The sequence below is a fragment of the Paramisgurnus dabryanus genome, chromosome 6 (genome assembly GCF_030506205.2).
Source record: "Paramisgurnus dabryanus chromosome 6, PD_genome_1.1, whole genome shotgun sequence".
NCBI lineage: Eukaryota > Metazoa > Chordata > Actinopteri > Cypriniformes > Cobitidae > Paramisgurnus > Paramisgurnus dabryanus.
In genome coordinates, this window is record NC_133342.1 from 20,308,734 (window position 1) to 20,334,741 (window position 26,008).

A 26,008-nucleotide genomic window follows, 5' to 3' on the forward strand; every position below is an offset into this window, starting at 1 on the left:
ACTCTGAACACATTTACATTTTAGTAATTTAGCAGACGCTTTTATGGGATTTACAAATGAGGTAACAATAGAAGCAATTAGATCAACTGAAGAACAGCAATACAAGTGCACTAGAACTAGTCTAACACAGTATACATAGCCACGGGTTAGTAGTTTTTTTTTTTTTTTTAAGACAAAAGATATAGTTAGAAAAATAGAAAACAACATGTTGGCGGAAGAGATGGGTTTTTAGTCGATTCTTAAAGACTGCTACAGAGTCAGAGTCAGCAGATCTTGTCACAACCGGCAGATCATTCCACAGATTAGGAACAAAACCATAGAAACACATACTTTGAATTTGCGCCCCTCGGAAGAGGAGGCACCGGCCGCCACTGTGAAAAACAATTGTTTCCTGATATTTTTCCCAATATTTATGCATTTTTCCATTATCGGATATCAGGTTTTTTTAGGAGATAACAACAACAACAGCCTGCACAGCAAATATGACAGCGGAGTGACGCCACTTTATTAAAAGGATTTTGCGTATATTACTTTGCTTTAATTAATCAACTTATTTAACATTAACAGACATTTATGCACAGAAGGCTGTGCATAGAATTGAAAGTGGTTGGTTTGGGGGTTTATTCCAATCTTCAGTCTATATTTGACAAAATTGCTTATAAACAGGCAAGGAAAATGACTCTGGACCCATCTCATGTACTTTTTACCTGAATTTGAATTACTATATCTGGTCAACGGGTCCACACTGCAAGGTTTAGATACAACTACTATAGGAATTATTTTGCTTCTCTGGCTACAAGGTTGTTGAATTTAAATTCAAAGGACATGATTGTATGATTGTGAATTGTTATTGATGGAGGTGTTCTGTTGTGCAGCTTTACTTTACTTCTACCTGTATTGCCCAAGACAATTTTCCCTTAACAGAGACGAATAAAGTTATAAGTATAAGATAAGATGTGTTATAAATGACTGATATGCAATGTATGCAGCTTGGCTAAGAAATAGAGACTAACTCACAGAGTCACGTAAACTGATCCATCAAATCCTGTCCCAATAACCATGTAACTTTACATTAATGAAACAGCCATGAATGAATTCCTGGTGGAATTAAAAACGTTGAATTAATTTTTTTTACTCATGCTTATTAGTAGCCACGTAAAATCACTTTCATAATGCTGTTCACTTACCAGGTTGAAGGCTGAAGTATAGCCACCACATTTAGCTAACTTTAACAAGATTTACCCTAAGTCATATTAACATTTACCAGATAAACATTATTTCACCAAAAAATGTCTGTGGATATTAATTATTCATTTCTTTCGCAAGCTGTCGCAGTTTAATAGAGTTAATGCGTGAGTAAAAGCATAGATAAACAGCGCTTTGTCAACAGCCATTTTATAAGCTATAGCAACAAAATATTAATTATTCAGACACAAAATACCAGTTAAGAAAATTCACTGAATGACAGATAAGTTGTTTTGTTTGTTACTTTCCTAACAATGTTTTATTCCAGTTATAATATTTATTAAATTAATATTATTCTTCACCCTTTCAGACCCCTGTTTATTACATTGTATGCAAAGAGGGAGTGATAAGGGTTTGTTCAGTTCAGTGTTGTAGTAATTGTGTCAATATCGGTTATCAGCACATAAGGATTCAAATATTTGGTATCAGTTAAAAGAAATCTGTATCGATCAATCTCTACTAATTATCAAACGCTTGATATGATCATGGAGGCCCTGATTTGCTTGTGAATACTTTGGGATATGTAAGATTGGATCTGTAATCGTCACACATTACATAGCAACTGCTGTAGCTTGATGTCTCGGATGTCTCACATATTAAAATAATTGCAACTCATTTGGAAACCACTCTTACATTTCCTTTTTGTTTCCGTAGGTGAACCTCGCAAGTTTGACCCAACATTTAGAGGTCCTGTTTACAACAGGTAAATCAAGCTACATGTCTTCTCAATGGTTCAGATTCATATGTGACAAATTACTCTTGATTTGTACCATTAATCAGAGTCAACATTATTCAAGGCGCCAATAACTGCACTATAATAACGACTCAAGGTTCTTTTCCTTTATTAGATTATTTCTTATTCTCTTGACAAATAGAAGAGAATGTTGTCATGGAGATTTTTCCACCACAGTAATTACTTTCCATGTAAATGTATTAATTTAATCCCATGCAGTCAAAATATTTTTTTAAGCAAACTCTCTCTAATCCTTAGGCGTTTCTCCAGTGTATCTGTACAGCATCATGCGGATCATTAACTAAACTAATTCAATAACTGGAGGACTGAAAATCAGCAGGGTGTTAAAAAAAATGCAGCATTCGCAACTTAGTTTAGTTATAACTTTATGTTGTCATGGTTAAAAGCTGTGTGTGAAGCCATTTGGGAAGAGAGCACAAAATCAGTGGCCCTGACTTGCTTAAAGAAGAGTGAGAGGAAGTGCAGGAGCTATAAAACAATCAAAACAGGTCATCCAGCAATGAAGGCCCAGTAACCCACATAGAGGGATGATGGGTCATTAAATAAAGAATGAGGATATTGCTCACTTTCCTAATTGTGTCTGACTGTGCAGTGAAAGACTGAGAGTGGAGTTAGTGGAAGTGTGGTCCGGGGGAAAAGAAGATGTTGTCTTATATTACATCTTTTCAAAGACCATGTTCAAAGCACAGTGGTAGGTCTGCATAGACTGTGGTTGTAGCATGCATACCATACCTTATGTATTAAAATAAAACCTGTTGCATGACACTCATAACACATCAAGGCAATGTCTTTGTTTACATGAATATACTGTAAACTTCATTTATACTTTACCCTTTTAATGTAAATTTACAGTATGCTTATACAGTATGTCACCCATCTGGTTCCTAATAAACACTGAGCTTGCAAATAGGATTGTCCATGTTTTTATCAACTGTTTCACATACAGTAACTGTCAATCAGGATTACAGTATATGGGTGGAAGTTGGAACCAAATGGACTATATGCAAAAGAACCATATTCACAACAAACACTGCTCAGTGTCTACACCAGTGGTTCACAATTTTGGGCCGGGACCCCAGGGGGGCCACGAGATCTACTTTAATATGTTTTGTCTAATTAAAATGTTACGTTTTAGAACAAAATTGTCATAAATTTTCTTTGGGGGGGGCGTGAAGGAATGCACCGTACACAAGGGGGGCCGCACACTGAAAAAGTTTGAGAACAACTGGTCTACACGAGTCCACAATATCCTCAAAGATGTTTAGTACAAATCTGGGCTAAATGGGATAGATTTTGTTTTTAAAAAATAAATTTATTCTCTTGATCTGATTGGTACAAAACTTGGCTACTTTCCCTAAGTTTGCCACCTTACACTCCCGAAAAAGTTGGACTTTATTCAACAATGTTAAGTTGTTAATTTTTAAAAGTCTTCATTTTTGGGTACCCATAGGAACCCATTTATTTGTTCAATAACCATCAATAAATCAACACAATGCAGATAATACATACACATAAATAAAGGATGTGCCTATACAACATCCTCAATGTGATCAACATTCACACAAACGCACACACAACCACGTACAGACAAACAGACCCACAAACAAAGAACTAAAAAGAGCCTATAACAGAGTTATGATTTTGTCAAATAAAAAACAGCTACTCACACATATACAATAACTAAACTTCTTTTTAAATTGTCAACTCGCCATTGTGCAGAAAACACACACACATATACACACACTTTAGAGATTAAAGTCCCACTGCAAGTTTTGATGATGCTTCAGATAAAACGTTACAAAAGTTAAGTTTTCTACTCATTCTGTAGCAGCACAATGCCAAAGAGATTTACTGTAGCAGAAACCCTGGATCTCGTACTTGAAATTTAATGTTTGCTGCAAAAAGTGATTACTATCTCCTACTTTGTATTTTCCTTCTAACACGATCAGATTCGTTTGTAAGCATATTATGGCATCATTACACAGTCATACCCGTAAATGGTAAATGGACTGCATTCATATAGCGCTTTTAACAGACCTCTGGCCATCCAAAGCGCTTTAAAAGTTGCCTTACATTCACTCACTCATTTATACACCGACGGCGGTGTCAGCCATGCAAGGCTGCAATCCTGCTCGTTGGGAGCAGCTAGGGTTCGATGTCTTGCTCAAGGACACCTTGACACTTGGTCAGGTGGAGCCAGGGATTGAACCACCAACCTTCCGATTTGTAGACAACCTACATGAACCACTGAGCCACTGCTCCCCAAGGTGGGGTGACGACTGACCAAGGCGGAGCCGGTGAAACAAGGGAGCCTAACGGAGCCAATAGGCAACAGTGGAGATGATGGAGAACCGGGCTGAAGTGAAGCTAGAAGCGGAGACATGGGAAACACTAACCCCAGGGTAGCCAGTGTTTACGTCCCAATGGACATAGCAAGCTGACGGTGAGCCGAGGGATCTTCTAGTGACCAGGCCAATGAACAGGACACCAATGAACGAGGAGGAGGGAGTGGAAGGCTCGTAGGGACCTCTGAGGAGATTGGTGATGTGTTGTTTGGCGAAGGAAAGCTGGATGGGAATAGCAGAGATAAAGGAGAGCTGAATGGGACCAGCGGAGATGAAGGAAAGCTGGACAGGACCAGCGGAGCGGGCAGGCAGCAAACAAAATTTTTCATGCACCCAAAAAGGGTCAAGTACCTTAGATAGCTAAAGCGTATCAAAAACTACACTAAGCTAATGTTACTGTGCAAAATGTGTGCTATATAATGTATACAATGTTAACTACAGATCGGCTGCCAAACCTCCCTTCACATAGCGGTGATGCATGATGCAATCTCCTCTCATGTGCAGGAAACCAAAATATTTGTTATTTTTGACAAGTATTTGTTTCAGAGTTCAGTTTAGCCACTAGCCAGAACATTAAATAGAGGCCGGAAGTAAAGTTTTGTTCAGACGCATAACCGTAGTAATGTCCAAAGAAATGGTCTATACATACAAAATCCTTAGATGTTCATAGAATATTCATCGACGTCATAAGCAGGCTCACATGGAGTCATGTGAATAGGCAACTAAAAAACTAAAAGGAATTTTTTCAAAGATTTATGAGCTGATGTTGTGTGAGCAGTTATCAGCTTTTTAAAAAAGATTCACTGTCATTATTAGCTTCAGTGAGTGTAATGACACGTAAGGAGTGGAAACAACTGCAGGGGAATAATTGAACAATGTTTATTAAAAATAAACACAGAGAGAGTATGAGAGTCAATGCGGAAGTAAACACAGTCCGGTGTTGTTGTTGTTGTTGGCAATGGTGGCGAAGACTACGGTGGAAGTTGGTGATGAAGGTTTTGAGTGCGACGTTGGTGGAGTGAGCAGTGGTGAAATCCAGGCTGAACACGGGAACATCCACACGAAGACGACGACAATACACATCCAACTGAAACTGTAATCCAAACAACACGAGACAACCAACCAACACAGAGCCGAAACACAATGAAAGAATCTGGCAGGGAACAGAAAGTCAGGTGAGTATTTATGGAGGTGATGTAATGATGAACAGCTGGAGCGAGACAATCAACACACAGGTGGAGGGAATCGCTCTAACGAGCACATGGCAGAGGGTGAGTGACAAACAAACACACACACACATGACACGGAGGAAACAGTGGATTTCCTACCGTGACAGTACCCCCTCCCCTAGGAACGCCCCTTGACGTTCCCAGCCTGCTTTACCTGTAGATTGATTTCATCTATAAGGCGGTGATCCAGTATGTCTCGAGCAGGAACCCACCTTCTCTCCTCCGGACCGTAACCCTCCCAATCCACCAAATACTGAAATCCGCGTCCCCTCCGTCTAGAGTCCAGAATACGGTTAACCGAATAAGTGGTCTCCCCATTAACGATACGAGGCGGGGGGGGGACCGGGGCAGGCGGATTAAGACGGGATGAAAACACCGGTTTAATTTTGGAAACATGAAAGACGGGATGAACCCTCTTGTACGCCGGTGGAAGGCTCAGACGCACTGTTACCGGATTAATGATTTTGGTAACAGAAAACGGGCCAATAAATTTGGGAGCAAGCTTATTCGAAACGGAACGCATCGGAATATTCTGGGTTGAAAGCCACACTCTTTGACCGACGACGTAACAGGGAGGCTTTGACCGGTGGCGATCGGCCTTGGCCTTGGTGCGCGACCTTGCCTGGAGCAAAGCTCTACGAGCTCTGGTCCAGGTACGGTGACACCTCTGGACTAGTGCGTGTGCGGAGGGGACCGACACCTCGGATTCCGTACTGACAAAATTAGGTAGTTAGTACCCTAAACTACACTTAAATGGAGACATGCCACAGATGACACTGGCAGAGAATTGTGTGCGTACTCCACAATTGAGAGCTGCTGACACCAGGATGAAGGATTCTTGGAAACCAAACATCGTAACACCCTTTCGACATCCTGGTTGGCTCGTTCGGTTTGACCATTGCTCTGGGGATGGAACCCGGATGAAAGACTAACAGTCGCTCCTAGCAGTTTACAAAATTCTCGCCAAAATTTGGACACAAATTGGGGACCCCTGTCAGAGACCACGTCTGTCGGGAGGCCATGTATCCGGAAGACGTGGTCAATGACAGCTACCGCTGTTTCCTTGGCTGATGGTAATTTGGGCAAGGGAATGAAATGAGTCGCCTTCGAGAACCGGTCCACTACGGTTAAAATCACTGTATTACCCTTAGAGGGTGGGAGGGCGGTAATGAAATCTAGCGATATATGGGACCAGGGTCTCGAAGGGACAGACAACGGTAAGAGTAACCCATCAGGAGGTCGATTGGAAGTCTTACCAGTGGCACAAACCGAACAAGCCAAGACGAAGTCGTGGACGTCACGAGCCATACCAGGCCACCAAAATCGTTGCTTGACTAGGAACCTAGTTCTACTAACCCCTGGGTGACAAGCAACACTGGAAGAATGACCCCACTGGAGGATGTCAGACCGTAACTTCTCCGGCACAAACAAACGATTCGGTGGGCACCGAGCCGGGGGCGTTACCCCTTCTAAGGCTGTCAAAACCTTCGATTCGACCTCCCATCTGAGCGCGGAGATAATGATGGTCTCCGGTAAAACGGGCTGGGGAGTAGCAGTGCGATCGGAACGCTCAAAAAGACGGGATAAAGCATCGGGTTTGATGTTTTTGGAACCCGGCCGGTAAGATAATGTAAAATCGAAAGGTCCGAAAAAAAGTGCCCACCGAGCCTGCCTGGAGTTAGGTCTTTTGGCGGTTCTAATGTACTCGAGATTCTTATGGTCCGTCCAAACAATGAAAGGTACACCCGACCCCTCAAGCCAGTGACGCCATTCCTCCAGTGTTAGCTTGACAGCCAACAACTCTCGATTGCCAATGTCATAATTAACTTCCGCAGGAGATAAACGGTGAGAATAATACGCGCAAGGATGCACCTTTCCGTCTGAGGATGCGCGCTGGGAAAGCACTGCTCCTACCCCCACCTCTGACGCGTCAACCTCCACTATGAATTGACGTGAGCGATCAGGGGTGACAAGAATGGGAGCTGAAACAAACAGCTTTTCAGTTTGGCAAACGCAGCCTCGGCTGCGTCTGACCACCTGAACGTCAAACTAGGGGAAGTCAAGGCGGTCAGAGGTGCGGCTAGTTGGCTGAAATTGCGAATGAAGCGCCGGTAAAAATTGGCGAACCCCAGAAATCTCTGCAGGGCCTTGCGAGACTCTGGGGATGGCCAATCCACCACACCCTTAACCTTCTCAGGATCCATGCGCACACCCTCAGTCGAAATGATGTGTCCTAGAAAAGAAACAGACTGTGCATGAAAAACGCATTTTTCCGCCTTGACAAAAATCCCATTCTCTAGCGAGCGCAGAAGCACTCGTCGTACGTGTTGCAAATGTTCCTGGAGAGACGAGGAAAAAATCAGTATGTCATCCAGGTAAACATATATAAACCGATCAATCAGGTCTCGCAACACGTCATTAACGAGTGCTTGGAAGACCGCTGGCGAGTTTGTGAGCCCGAAAGGCATCACGCAGTACTCAAAATGGCCACGAGGGGTGTTAAAAGCAGTCTTCCATTCATCCCCCTTCCTAATACGGACCAAATGATATGCATTATGTAAGTCCAATTTAGTGAAGACGGACGCTCCCTGCAACCTCTCAAAGGCAGAAGACATTAACGGCAAAGGATAGGTATTCTTTACCGTAATGTTGTTCAACCCTCGGTAGTCAATACAAGGTCGCAAGGATCCATCCTTCTTACCCACAAAAAAGAACCCCGCCCCCGCTGGAGAAGAGGAAGGGCGAATGAACCCCGTAGCCAGAGAATCAGAAATATATTTCTCCATGGCCTCCATCTCAGGAACTGACAGAGAGTATAACTTGCCCTTAGGCGGAAACGTACCTGGCAATAACTCTATCGCACAGTCATAGGGACGATGCGGAGGAAGAGAATCAGCCCGAGACTTACTGAACACCGCCTTCAGGTCGTGGTACTCCGCGGGCACGTTAGACAAATCCACTGCTTCCCCCTGAAACACAGACTCAGAAACAGTTAAACAGGCAGACACAAGACAGGACTTATGACACTCCTCGCTCCAGCTGGTAACAGAACCCAGTTTTCAGTCAACAGTGCGGTTAGGGGAATGGAGCCAAGGATGTCCGAGAACAATGGGGGAGAGAGCAGTGTCAGTGATAAAAAATGAAATTGTCTCTGTGTGATTGCCAGAAGTGATGAGAGTGATGGGTGCGGTGGTGTGCTTGATAGTGGGAAGTTGCTGTCCGTTGAGGGCGAAGGGCGCAATCTGGTGGGTGAGAGGAATGACGGGTATCTGAAGCTTACGTGCAAGTGAGCTGTCGATGAAGTTGCCCTCCGCCCCCGAATCCAGAAGTGCGTGACCAGTGTGAGACTTGGTGGACCACCGTAGCCTCACCGGAAGGAGAGTAGATGTTGTCGAGGTCTTGCTGGCAGAGATCCCGCCCGATAGTAGCCTCCGTCTTACTACCGGGCTTGGTCTTTTTCCGGGCATTGCTGACACTGATGGCCCGGCTCACCGCAGTACATGCATAATCCACGGGATCTCCGCCGATTCCTCTCCTCCCGGGGTAACCGAGCTCGACCCACCTGCATGGGTTCCGGATCTGAGAGACCGCCGGCGGAGATTTCGCTGGGCAGACGGGAAATCTCTGTACGTGACTGGGATGTGGCGGATGACTTCCTACGGGCGGCAATGGATAGTCGAGCGTCGACCCGCATCGCCAAATCCACCAGCCCGTTGAGCGTCGTGGGTAGCTCCGCCGTGACGATCTCTCGCTGGATCCGATCCGCCAACCCATGCAGGAACTGATCCCACTGCGCCTCCTCGTACCACCTGCACTCCGCCGCCAGGGTCCGGAACTCGATGGCATAGTCCAAAACCGACCGCTCCCCCTGCCGAAGCTCCGTGAGGAGACGGGCGGCTTCCTTCCCGGCGACGGAGCGATCGAAGACCCTCTTCATCTCCTGGGATAGCAGGGTGAACGAGGAGCAGCAGATGTCCTTGTTCTCCCACACCCCCGTCCCCCAGAGGGCAGCCTTGCCAGTCAGGAGTGAGAGCGTGAACGCGACCTTAGTTTCCTCGAGGAAAAATGACCGGGGCTGTTGGGCAAAGTGGAGAGAGCAATGAGAGAGAAATGTACGGCAGTACTTGGGCTCACCAGAGTATTTTTCTGGGATGGGTAACCGGGGTTCTGGAAAAGAACTACCCCCTGGAGGTGAAGATGATGCGAGCGGCGTGGGTGGCGCAGTGGGTAGCGTGGTGTGTGGAGATCGCTGGGAGAGCTCGGACACTTTCCCCACCATTGCATGGATGGCCTTCCGCATATCGTCGATTGCTTTGTCCTGATGATCCATCCTAGCCAACGATCGCTGGAGAAACTCCTCCAACGCGGAAATGGGTTGTTCCCCCGCTGCTTCCATGTTGGCCAGATTCTTCTGTAATGACACGTAAGGAGTGGAAACAACTGCAGGGGAATAATTGAACAATGTTTATTAAAAATAAACACAGAGAGAGTATGAGAGTCAATGCGGAAGTAAACACAGTCCGGTGTTGTTGTTGTTGGCAATGGTGGCGAAGACTACGGTGGAAGTTGGTGATGAAGGTATTGAGTGTGACGTTGGTGGAGTGGTGAGCAGTGGTGAAATCCAGGCTGAACACGGTAACATCCACACGAAGACGACGACAATACACATCCAACTGAAACTGTAATCCAAACAACACGAGACAACCAACCAACACAGAGCCGAAACACAATGAAAGAATCTGGCAGGGAACAGAAAGTCAGGTGAGTATTTATGGAGGTGATGTACTGATGAACAGCTGGAGCGAGACAATCAACACACAGGTGGAGGGAATCGCTCTAACGAGCACATGGCAGAGGGTGAGTGACAAACAAACACACACACACATGACACGGAGGAAACAGTGGATTTCCTACCGTGACAGTGAGCTTATTAGCAGCCTGCTGTAAATATTTGGATGAATTGCTTTCATTTGTCACATGGATTCCAGCAATGCAGAGATGATTGCACATTTGTTAAAAAATAATTACACAGCAAGAGTCAAAACACAAAACATCCCTGAATACATTTTCCAGTGCTTTCCTTCATTTAGTATTTACCAGATGAAATTAGAAACGAATTATTCCCTGGTAGATGATTTAGTTATTCAGCCATTAAAATTCCTAATGGCTGCCCTTGGATTCCCTTAAAGTGGGAAGAGGGAGAGTGGGAAGAGGGAGAGTGAGGTGATTGGCTCCTGATAGCTGGAGATGTAATTATAGATGACCCTATGCACAGCTAAACACTTTCAGCATTTTCTTCACACAGTTGATATTTTTGTATCATTTTTTCTCACCGACTGGTTTCAGATTGGAAGGGACCATGGAGCTTTGGTAATGGAAAGTGTATGGCAGTTAAACTAGAAGTTCATAAGTCAAATGATTCATTTTTCCATTGTGTCATGAGCATTATAGTCCATTCACACGGATGATTTGGCAGGAGTCTCTTTTGGAAAGTAACCAGTCAGTGCAGTCTGGTGCTCGTAAACAACACAGTCCATCAACCGTCCCTGAGAGGAGTCACACACCTGTTAGCTGTGATGTATAAGCTGCTAATTCCCAAGCACTGGTCAGCTTAAAACACACAAATGTCAAAGACCATTTTGCATCAACTCCTTCTCATTTCTTGAGAAAACTGAAATAGTGTGCTGGGAATGAAGATTATTAGTCAATTATTAAACATTTTTATTTTGGAGCAATCAAAGCCTCTTAATGTTTTGAGAAGCCTTTGTTTAATTTCATGAACTTTTTTGATAAGATGACCATTAAAAAATAAGTTCATTTTCAGTTCATGTGGCATATACATAGTTACCAGCGGTGGCTGGTGACTGCTATTCAGATGGGCGCAAGTTCAAAATAAGTGTTCGGAGTGTCACGTGTGTTTCCTGTGTTTTTAAAATATGTGTTTGTTGCGTCATGTTAACCATGTGCATTACGTGTTTTGTCAAAATAAGTCACGCAAGACACTCCCTTAACAGTAAAATCTGATTACGCATGAGATTTTGTGAGTCTTTTATCATAAACCCTTAAGACGCGTCTGCAGCAGGCACTTATTTTGACAAAACACGTGATGCACATAGATTCACTCAACGCGCCGAACACATATTTTGAAATTACGAACCACACACGTAACATACATGTTGTGACGATTTTCCATCGTGCACCCTCAAAAAACGAAATCACCGGCCGCCACTGATAGTTACACTAGAATTCCCCCATAATAAAATGTGCAATTACAACCCAACCAATATTTATATAAGATTAATACAACATTAAGGATCTCAGACGCAAAACCCTCTAAGTGCTTTTTTTATTAGGCTTGTATGTTTAGGTTCAGTAATTTCACTTTAATGGCATTGAAAAGGTTATTATTCAGTAAATAATATGCCTCAAAAATGTATCTCTAGTCATTTAATTGGTCTTTCGCTGCAAAACTCTCTAGGCGCATGCAAAAATCTCCACTTCTAAAAAGTCTCCAATTACTCTTCATGGTTCTTTCTGATTAAAGTTAAAAACCGCAAAAATTTGGTCAAAATCCTAGTGTTCAAACCAGATCTATGCTGATTTTGGTTCATTCAGTTGTAGTTTAGATCAGTCAGACAATTAATAAACTGTCATAATAGAGTTTTTTATATATTTTATTTTATTGATTTCCTTCATCAGTACAGTACATAAGCTATATTTAATGGGTCTGCAAATGCAGCTTAGGCACCACTTTGATTTTACTTATAATTTTAAGACATTTTTAAGCCTGAAGCTACGTGTTTATTTTTGTAGATAAAATTTTTACAGTATACAACTGTTAACTAAAAGTTATTAAAGTTATGATGCCATACTGTAGAAGTACCATGTTTGGTTCCCCAAAGAACCTTTCAGTCAAAAGTTCCTAAAAAAAACACGGTCACGTAGAACCCTTTTCACTACAAAAAACCTTTTGTGCAAGAGAAAGATGCTGCGGATGTTAAAGGTTTTTATGGAACCTTACAGCCTGACAAAAAAACTTTCTGAAACCTTTATTATTAAGTGTGTAGCTTATATGGGAGCTCTTCTCTCCGTTAGGAGGTAATGTTTAATAGAGTGGCTGGGGGATTTTACTAAGCTATCAGTCACTGCTCCTGTAGGTGATGTTCTCCTCTTGTTGTTATTTAAGCTACTGTCTGAATTTGGTCAAGAACACAATCAGTGAAGTATTGGCTTTGTATACAGACACTCTCAGAACGGATGTGTTAACAATCAGTGTTAGTTTTGGGATAACACACTAAATGTGTTGTCCCAGAATCCACTCATCTCTGTTATAATTGAAACAACACATTCACATTTTGTGTAACTTACAACACAACTTGGGTTTTATTCCAACCCAAAGTTACACATAATGTGTTAAAGCATAACACAACAAAATGTGTAAAAAGTAAACACATCATTTATTAGAGCGTACAAAATCTGTCAAGATTTAAACAAGTTTTTTTTAAAGCTCTATTTTTGCATTTTTATATGAAAAAAAGGGAAAATATTGCGATGTATCGCAACATGCAACGTATCGTATCGTGACACAGTGTACCATGGTCCATGTATCGCGATATGAATCGTATCGTAAGGCCCTTGCCAATACCCAGCCCTATCAGTCAGCGGCCGTGTGCAGGACTTTGTTTCTGTATTGTCACATTAACAAAAGAATCAAAACAGCAGGTCTAATGAGACTGCTTTGGTTTAAAGGCGGGGTGCATGATCTCTGAAAGCCAATGTTGACATTTGAAATCACCTAAACAAACACACCCCTACCCCAATAGTATCTGGACCTTCTTTTGATAGACCCGGCCCACACATACGCAACCCAGGCAAGCAATGTCGACACGCCCCTTACTGCTGATTGGCTACAAGTGTTTTGGTACTCAGCCCGACTCTCTTTCCCAAAGCGTTTTTCAGAAATTGTGCACCCCGCCTTTAATGGGGATTAAAAAGAGGGTGGATTTTTTCATTATAGGGCTGTTGTGTTCACATACTGCCAACACACATTTATGTCCAAACAACTCGTAAAAGTGGATCTTGAATAGTGTGTTTTCTTTTAATCAACATTATTAGCTTAGTTAGAATAGTAAATAAATAGTTTGTTAAAGACACTTTAATTTTCGCTACAGTGAGCTCAGTTTAGTAGATCATTGACCCACATGCTGGTATTGATAATGAACTCTTATCAGCTTATATGTTTGAAATCTCCTTTGATATCTATTTACAGAGCTGATGGACTTAAGGTTTAACATTTGAAGGGCAGTGATACTGACCTCAATCAAAGCAGTCTGTATTAAGAGTCTGATAAATGAAAGGGAAGAAAACAATAATGTGTGGTTAACGCCTCATCAGTTGTAAGTTAAAAGTATTTATAAAACAGTTAGTTCCAGTTCCAGTTAGTTCCAGTCCTCCAACTTCCTAAAGTTTTATCAATGAGACCATTATTAACATTGGAGTTTATGTGAATCTTCATGCAAAATAGCTGAACAAACAAAACTTTTTTTAGGTTTACTGTAAGGAAAGAGTATATAAATATCTTAAATATACCTGTAAGGTTATTCTGTCCTTACCGTGCTGAATATTTAATTGTTAAATATTTTATGTGTTGTAATGAGAAAGCACGAACCTCAGCATTTATAAAGCTAATTTTTTAATACTAATAAAATAATTAGCCAAACCAGCTGTCTACTCCAAACAACCATTTGCCCCAATCCTCTGAGAGGCAAGCAAAGTAATTTATTAACGGCAGTTGAATTAGACATTTATAATTACTTTGTGCTTTTAGCAATGCAGTTTCATATGCCAGCCCATATTCAACCTCAACAATAGTATATACACACTAACTCTTATACTCTTTAGGCTAACAATTCACAATGATTCAACTAACACAGACCAACCATCAACATACTTGTTTATTCCAGATTCAACAGAGCCATCTTACACTAGGTTGCATTTACTACATTTTCGTTTTAAAACGCATTACTTCTGCTATGGTTACCCCTTTCATCCACACTACTCCAGAGTTTTCGACCCTCTTAAATAAATACTTTCGTAAACGCTTTTGTGCAATTAGTTTTAAAAAGGCAAACTATTATTAGACCAATAACCTCTTTTATACTTGTACATGCATGTCAAGTGTGTGTTAATGGTCATGTTTCATACGTTTACACGGATATTTAATGTGGATGAAAAAAAATTAAACGTTGTGTAAATGCACAAATATAAACAAGACTTGCTTGGTTCAGAAAATGGTGTTTCGCAGCAATGTTATTGAAGACAGCTTTGATTCCCTGAAGAACATTTTTCAGTTAAAGCTTTGAGTAAAATAGATTTTTCTTGCCTTTTACTTTTCCCTTGGAAAAAACCTTTTGTGCGATGAGAAGTTTTCATTTATATTCCAGGATATTGAAACAATCACTCTGTCAAAGAGCAATATTTTTATTTTTAAAGATTTAACAGTGGTGTTTGAATGTATTCGGAATAATAAATACACATTTACAATGTATCTAAACATAAGAAAATAAATATAATTGCGTAATTATTCATGCTGCAATCTAGCACTTCTACAATATAGCACTTTTTGTATTGCTTTAAGCAACTTTTACAGTACTGTAAATACAGTACATGTTAATACAGAAAGTATACATGTTACAGAGAAATAAATAACATAAACATTTTCTCTCTCTCTCTCTCTCTCTCTCTCTCTCTCTCTCTCTCTCTCTCTCTCTCTCTCTCTCTCTCTCTCTCTCTCTCTCTCTCTCTCTCTCTCTCTCTCTCTCTCTCGTACTGTTCTTGTACAGTTGCTCTTCCTTGCTACTCTGCAGATATGTCTCTCTGTTGACCTTGTCAAAGATTTGCATGTGTGATTTGCAATAGATGTGCAATAGCAGTACGTGTGACCTTGCTTTTCCAAAAGTTATCGGCTCAGTGCACTCTTAAAAATAAAGGTGCTTCACAACGCCATAGAAGAACCTTTTCTGTTTAAATTGTTCTTTAAAGCACCTTTAACATTTAAAGAACCTTTCTGTTTCACAAAAGTTTCTTTAAGGTGAAAGAGGGTTATTCAGATTATAAAATGTATAAAAGAAATGGTTATTTAAGGAACTTTTGAATAAATGGTTCTTTAAAGAACAAAAAAGGTTAGTCTATGGCAGGGCTAGTCAACTGGCAGCCCGCCGACCAAATGCGGCCCTCCAATCATCTTTATCCGGCCCGCCGGTCATTTTTGTCTGATTTAAAATAAGCGTGGTTACTTTTACCTTTCCACTGGACATGACAAATACCAGTAATGGCCGGTAAACCGGAAGGAGAGTCGGAAAGACACTGCGTGGGGTGCCAACCATCTGCGGTTAGTTTTCCTGATCCAATTTAAGCTTTGGATGCATTAAAAAAATAACCTTGTGCGACTACGACGCATGTTACATGCCAAACATAAGTGATGTAATTCAGTGTTTTCCTTGTGCAAGGTGAAAATTATTAACCCCTTTTTGTTTAACTTTATCGGTAACACTTTAATCCTTTAAAAAATGATTGATTACTGATAAGTAAATTATTAAGTATAAATATGAAGAGTTTGGTTCCAAAATGCAATAAACGCCATTTTTGGAAAAAATGAGTTACTGCCAGAATCAGTATCAGGTCAGTATTTCAAAGTAAATTCTTAATTCTGCGCAAAATCCAATATCCACCGTGTTACTCTGTCATCTTTTCTCCCTTTTTTCTCAAAACAAGATAAACGCCACTCCTCCTTTTCTACAGAATGCAATAAATCCACTCCACACATTACAGCGCACCATTCCACGCAATGTAAACAAACAATGGCGGCGCGTTGAGTACACGGAATCTTAGTTTTCCTCATCTACTTTGTACTTCGTGATCAACAAACAAACAAAAACAAAATATATGAAAGCTAAACGTCACACGCGGAAGTAAGCGCAAGGTAACGCATAAAAGTCTCCGCTCGACTAAAGCAGTTGGCAGAGAAACTGTGAAAATAAAAGCTCATGTTACATTTACAGGTTCTGCAGACACGAGGAGAGATACAACAGTACAGCTTAAGACAGATATGTCGCTGACTTTTTGATCGACTGTTTTGTACTATAGGTGGTGATGTCACTGCCTGCGAGAAAACTGATAATTCTTCAAGTCCCATGTAAACGCAGTTGTCTGCATAGCCGGCTTATTGATTTGCATGTAAACGCATGAAAACAGTTTTCTGTAATAAGCAGATTTTTGATAGTTATCCGCTTATTCTGTGCATGTAAACATACTTATTGACCCCAGAGGATCTTATGAAAAACTTTCCATAATTTTACTCAAAGTCAACGAAAATCGAGCAGGACCAAAACATTTTACAGCTGATTGCTGTGAAAAATGTTAAGCGACGACGTCAAGCATAACCGCAGCAATGACAGTGTTCTTAATATGACAAAGTAAGTGTTTTGATTAATCCAATTAATGTTTATTTTTTTATCAGTGTATAACACTAGTCAACTAAATGAATATAAAATGGCAAAGATGAATGCACATTTATATAGGCGATTGATTCAATAGATTTATAGCATTTTGAAAAAAACTTGTCATGGATTTATTGCATTTTGTGGAAAAAATAATCAGTTTTTATAATAAATCTTTCAAAATCAAGTTATGGATTTGAATTGTTTATGTTTTTATAACCTAAAGATGCAATGTGAAAGTTTGTAACAGAAAATAGTGGTTTTCATCTTATCACTTCCTTGGTATAGAAAACGGTTTATACCGAAATTTATCAAAATGGATTTATTGCGTTTTGGAACCAAACTCTTCATATATTTGTAGATTGAAGGCTCTTGCGCTGGAATGAGCTTTTCTCCCATGTTGACAAAGATTTACGATGAAACTGAAATTTTATTATGACTGCCACTAGGGGGCGAACCCCGACCGAATGTAGTGTACAATGGAAAGGCAGTTTAGCCTACATATCTTCAAAATATTAAAAAAAAGAAAACAAAGTGCAATTTTACTATTAACATTTTTCTCTTGCAATGTGTAACTGGAATTGTTTTTAAAATATTATCATGAGTTGTCAGTTATTAAAAGGCAAAAAAATGGATACAAGATGTTATAATATATAATAATAATTATATAATAGGTAAAAGTTAAAATATATTAAATTTTAAAATGGGGTTAATGTTTGGCCTGCAGTTTACAGTTTCAATGCAGTTTAAAAGTGCATTTTTAACACAGCTTCAAAGGTCTCTAAATGATCCCAAATGAGGCATAAAGGTCTTATCTAGCAAAATTGTTGTCATTTTCAGCAAGAAAATTACAAAATATGCACTTTTAAACCACTTTTCATTTTCCGTCAGTCTTAGTACACGATGCAACTACAGAAAAGAGATCGGCTGAATTGATTCCAAAACTGTAAAAATCAAATGTTTAACTCTAGGGGAGCTGGAAAATAAGCCTATTTTAAAAAAATTGGAGTGTCCCTTTAATTTATACATCTGCATTTCCAAGACACTCCAAAGTTGCATCCAAAGTTTTTATAAAACCAAAGAACTGAGGGAAATCTGGCATAATATAGGTTTGAAACTCCTTAAATTTACTATTATCTTTCCCAGCCATGAATGAGTAAATTAATGAGTGAATAAAATGAAAACATGAAATAAGCCTGAATTAAGCTGGGGAAATGTGTCAACACCATAGGCTCATAAAAAAGATAAAGCTTTTTGATTGTCTTGTGTTTTGCAGAGGCTGCACGGATGTGCTGTGCTGTGTGCTCTTCATCATTGTCATTCTTGGCTACATTGCACTGGGCACTGTGGGTAAGTGCTGCATCTGCTTTCTTCTGGAAGAAACTGATAATAATCATTTGTTTTTATGGCGGTGTAAAAAAACACAAGCCGGGCTAGGTCACCACAGTAGACCCACTAGTATAACAAAGGCAGGCAAACATTGTTTACTGTGTAATATACAGTAAGCATTTTGCAGTTCACACACTTTGTACCACATGGGGCTCTGTCATACACCTGGCGCAATGTGTGATGCAAGTCTCAGCCCACCACAGTTATCATTTTCATGTTCAGTGCCACGTTGTTAAATATCAAATGCATTTGCGCCCATTTTTGCACCCATGGCCGTTCTGGTCTGAAAACGAGGTGTGCTCAGGCGCATTGCTGCCGCGTTGCTATTTTGAGTCAACTAAAATAGACTACGCTATTGACCAACTAAAATCTGGTCTGAAGTCAATGGTGCCATATTGTTTTTGTTATTTAAAGAGTGCGTTAGTAATATGCGCTTATATACGGGACGACAATGCGTGTTTGCTTATCACACACATGGATGCACAGCAGCACACAAACGTTTTTAAATGTGAAAAATTAAAGGATTAAAATGTAAAAGATTATTACTAGAGTCTCTTGGACATAAATGAGGACCAGTTTCATGATGTAAAAAAGAACCTTTTTTAAGTAATGCATTTCAAAATACGGCGCTGTCCAAGTGCTGAAATGCAAACATGTTTGTAAATTCTTTATCTCCTGTTTCTTATAAATAAAGTATTATAGAGTACAAACCTTTTCTTGCATATTTGTTAATTATTCTTTGAGATTACACTGATCATGTAGGCTATCCATACATTTACAGCAATTAAAAGCCTGCTATTTTTACTTCCATGACTGAAAGAAAAACAACTTTTAAAGAGAACCAAAGGTTTTAATACAAAAACAATAATGTTAATACAAATAAAAACAATGCATTTTTTTACATCATTCTTAAACTGGTGGTCTTCTTCCTCCACTTAGTTTTTCAGTTTACAAATTCCACCATCTACATAGGAAATCGGCATGGCGCGAGCACAACTGGCTTTTAAAGGGGATGGAAGATGAGACTCTCATTTAGGGATGCACCGAATATTCGGCCGAAAGATATTTATCACCGAAACAATATGGCCGAAATTTTTTGTGATGAAGCAAACAGAAACCGTGACCTGCACGTGCTTGTCTGAAGCAACATGTCTGTGGTGTGGATGTATTTAACCGCAAAAAGGTGCTAAAGTGAGCAGTTGTCTGTACGCACAGAGGCACATGCGGTTAAATGTGTCCGGTCCAGACGTGATCATCACAGTATCCCCTTCAAAGAACAGAACTCTTGATGTGTTAACTTTAGAGCGAGTCACGCAAATGTGTCTCATACTGTAGTCCATTAACATACATTTGCCGAATAAAGCAATGAAAACAACGTAACGTTTTTATGCTGCACTGTTTGGGATTCTCCCTCGATCTCTGTGTGCGCGCGCAGTATTCTTTTTCTAATAAAAATATTTGTTTATGTCTTAAGTGTATGTATAGATTACAGTCAGAAACCAGTCTCTGCTTATTTGGTCTTAAAGAGACAGTAACCATAATAAGTCTGTGTCATTAATGTTAATCAAACAACCCAAGACAAAGAGAAAATCACTTCTGTACATAAAAATAATAATATAGTTAATTTATACAAAGACAGTGTTATGACTCATTTCATTCGATTTCTGTAGCTAATGCTAATGTTATCCCTTATTAATGTGCATCTTTGTTCTTTTTTATAAATGTTTGCCAATTCTTTATTTGTTATTAGATTTTCCCCACCCCCTTTTTGCTGAACTGAAAAATAATCTGATCCGTGCCTCAAAAACTGTAATGTGATCCGAACCGTGAGTTTTGTAATCTGTGACACACCCTTAGTAAAGTTAGTACACAGTGATAGCCATGAATTCATTTGTACTAATAATTGGCATAATAATTTATTTTGGTGTTTCGGTTTCGGGTCTTCGGCCTTGGTTTCCTCTTTTTCGGTTTTCGGTTTCAGCCAAGAATTTTCATTTTGGTGCATCACTACTCTCATTGGTTTATTGCACATCACACTCAAAACACACCCATTACTGATTACGAGAATAGGAACACCCCGTTTAGACTGTGCGCTAGGCGCACAAACCATTTTCCCCATCGGTAAATAAGCAAAAGTGGATTCAGACACACCCTTTTGGACTGTGCGTCATCCGCTTTAGAGCATGCGCTTAGATCATTTAAATAGGACCCATGAAGTTGTCAATGGGGTGGTACGTTTTCAAAAAGTGCACTTTTGTACCTTAAAGGTGCATATTGGTACCTCTAAGGTACATGCTTTTTTTTTAAAGGTCCCATCCCAGTAACAAAAAGCTACAACTTTTTTACATTTTTTTCTGAGAGTGCAGAAGGAACATTATTGTCAAGACTATTGTCAAGGATTATTTTGCAAGGCATTAAGCATCATTTCAGTTAAAATTAGCATAACTGCCTTCAAGTAACCTTAAATTATATATTTATGTATTTAAAAAAGATATTCTCCTTAAATTAATCTAGTTATACACTTTATTTTTATAGTCCACTTCAGACATTTTAGTAATTATAGCTTTGCAACTTCATTAGATTATTAGTAGAATTTAAGGAGTAGTAAGGGTTAGTAATGTTTTTGCATAATAAAGTGTTAATAGATATAAAGTAGACAGTCTACTAATACTACTTGTCTACAAATACCATGACTAGTAGTTAATAAGAATTTCCCAAGGTAATTATAGTAATGGACTACCAAAATAAAGTGTTGCCAAAACAATTAGGACCCATTTAGGGAGACAGCAATGTGGATTTAAAAATAAAATAAAATGCACTGCAAAGACCTGCACTATGAATCAATTAATTAAATTTGTTTGCTTGCTTATTTGTTTGTTTTAGGTTTGTTTAACTTTTTTTAACCCAGATGCTGTAAAGCTGTTTGTATGCAACATACAGTAACATAAGTCATTTTTTGGATGTAGGAATACTGAACACCATTGTCATGCTTTTGTGTTAATGTAGTTGCTCTCCAACTGAGTTTTAGTTGTAATGAAGATAGTTTAATGATGGTTTTAATTACTTTCTCTCACAAAAAGATGAAAACACTCGCCTACAGGGCATAAACCTACAGGAAAACCTTTGATCAGATGAGCCGTATTGCTCTGATTCTGAATATCCCTGCTTATTATCAGAGAACTAAACTTTAACGACCTCATAGAAAGCAGATGAAAAATCATCCAAGATATCATGTTGGATAACAGACATATGTTATTAAAGTGGGCGTTTTATAGATAAAAGACACAAAAAGAGAGAGAGCATCACTTTTTCTAAGGAATGTTTTTGAGGATCGAGAGCAAAGGCTTATGCGTTCCTTGTCAACTCGTGTGATGTAAGTTTGTACATGAATATTTTATGACGCTCAACCCCACAAGGAGCTCCTCCACATTTCTTCCCTCCACTTCAAAGCATGGCTAAAGTTAACGCTAACTCTAATACCACTCTCTGAAATTCCTACACTTGTAACATTGAAGCTATCGCAAGACAGAACCATTGCCAAAGGGGGTGGCTTTGTTCTGTTACCACATACCCTTTGTTTCAAGGACAAAAAGACCTTTGGAAGAAGTTTGGAAAAATGATATCACTTTACCATCAAGCGGTTTCATTCCAACTCGCTGCAGGTTAACCTTAGGAGATTTTCCCGATATCAAACACACTACAGATCCAGGCTCTTGATGGTGATGGCCCGGCTGACACAAATATGCCCTCGTAGCAAACGCTGATCGGGTTTAAAACTAAGACTTTAGACAGATTGACAGCGTGATGTTCCCATTGGAGAAGGAAATGAAATTCACTTTGAAGGTTTGCCATGGATGTAGGGTGCATCTGCAACAAAGATGAGATAACTACAGTGCCATGACTTTTAACTAAAAGTCTGCTAAGTCTGCTCTGTCTCTCCAACAGCGATATCATCATGACCATAGTGATATTCAGTGGCAAGTGCCTGTACCTGCTTAGAATGTGAACACCGATCCAGTCTTGCATCCTTTGAATTACACAAGTTGCTACATTACGCAAATCCCTTCATAAGCCATTTACACAATACCATCACCTCAATTGTATATCGCTATATATATGGTGGTCTAACCCCTTTTGGACCATGAGCTCATTTAGTACGATGGTCTGTGCACCTAACAGAGTGTGTAAAGGCTAATGGTGGGTTAGGGAGGGGCCACAATGGCATTACTTCATTTTGCCCCTAGCAAAGGAATGATGTCACCATGCCTACCCCTTCCAAAAAAAAAAACACTCCAGTCTCCCTTTTTCCAGACACAAAGATGAAATCACCAATGATGTCATCTTCTAGACACAATGTCTTAGTCTCGCTGACAGTCATATTTGCAGATCCGGGTGGGCACAGAAAATATGTTACTTATTGTCGCTCCAACATTTTGAGGTATATAAATAGCTTCATTTGAAAATATTAACATGAACTCCATGTCTTACATACAATTTGTTGTTTTTGTATAATATTAATGCTAATAGTATTGCTTTGCATGCAAACACTAGTATATTTGGAAAGGCCAGAATCAAGATTGTTATTGCAGCTTTACTCTGGCATTAAAACGAGGCATTGTAGTGTGAACCAATTTCACAGCTCTGTGAAATGCATCTCTAATAGCATTTGCTTAGCAGGTGACTTCACACAGAGCTTTTGCATGTTGGGTTCACGTTCAATCAGAACAATTTTCAGATGCTACAAATATCCATTTGCCTTGTGGGTGGAGCAAAATTGTGAATTTTTGAATTTGCATGGCTGCTATGTAGCTGACTTATGTGTATGGTAAAATGAACTTCGAAAAGGTTCTGTTGACGTTCTCTTTATTGAACCGTATAGCCAAAAAAAGAACCGTCTGGACACTGTAAAAAAATCTTGGTAACACTTTACCTGAAAGGGTGTTCATAAGACTGACATGACACCTTCATAATTATTACATGACACGTGCCATGAACCTGAAGGACCTTTAATGCACATTTATGACAACTGTCATTAAGTGTCATTCGTCCAGTTATGTCATTTATAATGCAAAGATGACATTGTTTGAAATGTCTTTGTTATGACAACTTGACATAAACCAACACATCATAGCTTGTCATAAATCTGTCATAAACATGACATAGCAGAATAATGATCAAACTTAAGAAACTTAAGAAACTTTATGGGTTAACATTACATTAAACTGTCATATAAATATCATTAAGTGTTAATATGTCAAATATTTGTCAATACCTTAACAAAATGCAACAGATTAAACTTAACTTTATGTATGTGCACAAAAAATTTACAACGAACAGAACTTCCTCCGACAGAGGGTTCTGAAATTTTCTTACATAGAAGAAAAAAACTAACAAAGCATTTAATTAATTTAAATGAATTAATTTAATGTAATTAACAGTTTTTCCAGAGATACTGACCCAACGCTGCATGGCTTATCCCATTATTGTATTGTTTTCATTTAATTTTAGGTAAATCAGTCTCCAGATGCAATACAATATAATTGTATTCATTTTAATTATTATTACTTATTATTATTATCATTATTTATTTTTATTTAATAATTGATTTAATTTATTAAACACATGCGGAAACTTAAAAAAAACATTATGAACTAAAGAATATTCGTGACGCTGTTATAAAACTATTTTGAGTATTAACACTTAATTACATTTTAATGACAGATTATATTTGTACCACTGTAGTTGAGGTCAAGAAAAATATTCCTGACGCTGTTACAAAACTATTTTGAGTATTAACATAATGACATTTTAATGACAAATTCAATTTGTATCACTGGTAAAAAGTGGTCAGTTATGTTTTCCTGGTAATGTTAAGTTGTCAAGTTATGATGTATTGGTTAATGTTAAGTTGTCATAACAAAGATGTCTCAAACAATGTTATCTTTGCATTACAAATGACTTAATTGAACGAATTACACTTAATGTCAGTTGTCATAAACGTGCATAAAATCTTCTTCATGTCCATGACACGTGTCATGTCATGATTATAAAGGTGTCATGTCAGACGAAAAACGTCCTGGTGTATAAAGACCTTAATGAACACCCCTTTAAGTAAAGTGTTACCAAAATCTTTTTACACTTACATTTTTAAGTTTATCCAACTTGTATTGACTCGTAATGTGTTGCTGTAACTTATAAAATATAGTTGACATTACAAAACCAAATCCAACTGGATTCAATAAGTTACAGCAATTCTTGTTTATTAAACTTAAAATGTAAGTGCAAAAAGATTTATTCATTGTAGGAACATTTGTTTTTAAGAGTGAGTGGTGTTTACATCCCTGAAATCTTGTACTCCTCCATTTTCTAATGAAGTTATCCTGAGCCCTACTGCACAGGTCCTGGCAGTTGTTATTTTATGCTCATGAGATAGATATGTTTGGTAATTGCAAAATTGTATAGATCCCATGGTGTGATAGTGCACCTTAATGAACTGATCTGATCAGGTCCAATATAATTGCTTGTGCCCCATCCTCTTTGCAAAGCCGGCATTACCATCGGACAGATTGATAGCATCAGGGTTAAAGTGTGCAAAACAAACCGTTCACTAAACTGTAGTCTGCTGAAAGAGTTTATACCTAAATGATCTTCTCTTATTTGTTGTAGCTTGGATTCATGGGGACCCCAAAAAAGTCATTTACCCAACAGATAGCACGGGTCAGTTCTGTGGACAGAAGGGTACGCCCAATGCGTAAGTACCACAAACCCCACTATCCCATTATCAGGCTTCTATGTAGGGAAGAATCATATACCTTATCCCATAAAACATATTATTACAGTCTTTCTTTGCTTCTGTTTTTTTAAAGCCCAACTTTTTTTTCGCAAGCTTTAGTGCTGCATTCCCTTTTGTGCCGTTTTGTGTTGATTGACACCACATAACCTTGGGGAAAATAAAGAATTGCTCATTAGGAAAGCTGGGGCACAGTGATAAGAGTGCTTGTTATGCACAGCTATAGAGGGAGAGATGTTTTCTATGCAGTGGATTGAAAGATTTTGGATCGTGGTGTTTTTAATTAGGAGATGTGTTGCCCTCGGTGGATTAGGGGCTTACGGGAAGGGGTATCTAACACAAGCCGTTAATGCTTCCCTTTGTCCAGACATTATGTCTGAACACTGAGGTTTTATCACTATCAGATACATTTCTCTTGTGGTTTAGTTATTTGTCAGGTCGGAGAATGCTGGACAGACTGTGTGTTCCCATAGCTGAACTAGTAAAGTATAGCATTATAGCAATGACATGGGTTCGAATCCTAAGAAATCTGCTTTCTCAGAAATGCAAAGCTGTGTCGTTTCTGTGAATTAAAGTGTCTGCCAAATACATGAATATTATTATTTGTTTTTTAAACAGGGTTAAATGTCAAATATGATTAAGTTTTATTACAAAAATACAACAGGTTATATTACAGAGTGAAAAGCATTGATGTGAGCGGAATGGTTTTCATTGCCAATACACTGGGTCTCTTCATTTAAGGAGCTCCACTGACACCT

At 39.3% G+C, this 26,008-nt stretch overlaps 1 protein-coding gene across 2 annotated transcripts in view; it reads left to right on the top strand.

The window, feature by feature from the left end:
* The window catches only part of slc44a5a (solute carrier family 44 member 5a), a 102,266-nt gene that overhangs the window by 46,196 nt on the left and 30,062 nt on the right, over nucleotides 1-26,008 (top strand). For both annotated transcript variants that reach the window (XM_065275940.2, XM_065275941.2), the window contains exons 2-4: nucleotides 1,900-1,948; nucleotides 18,348-18,421; nucleotides 25,127-25,211. In XM_065275940.2, the coding sequence (XP_065132012.1) occupies nucleotides 1,900-1,948; nucleotides 18,348-18,421; nucleotides 25,127-25,211 (208 nt within the window). The remainder of the gene's footprint in view (nucleotides 1-1,899; nucleotides 1,949-18,347; nucleotides 18,422-25,126; nucleotides 25,212-26,008) is intronic.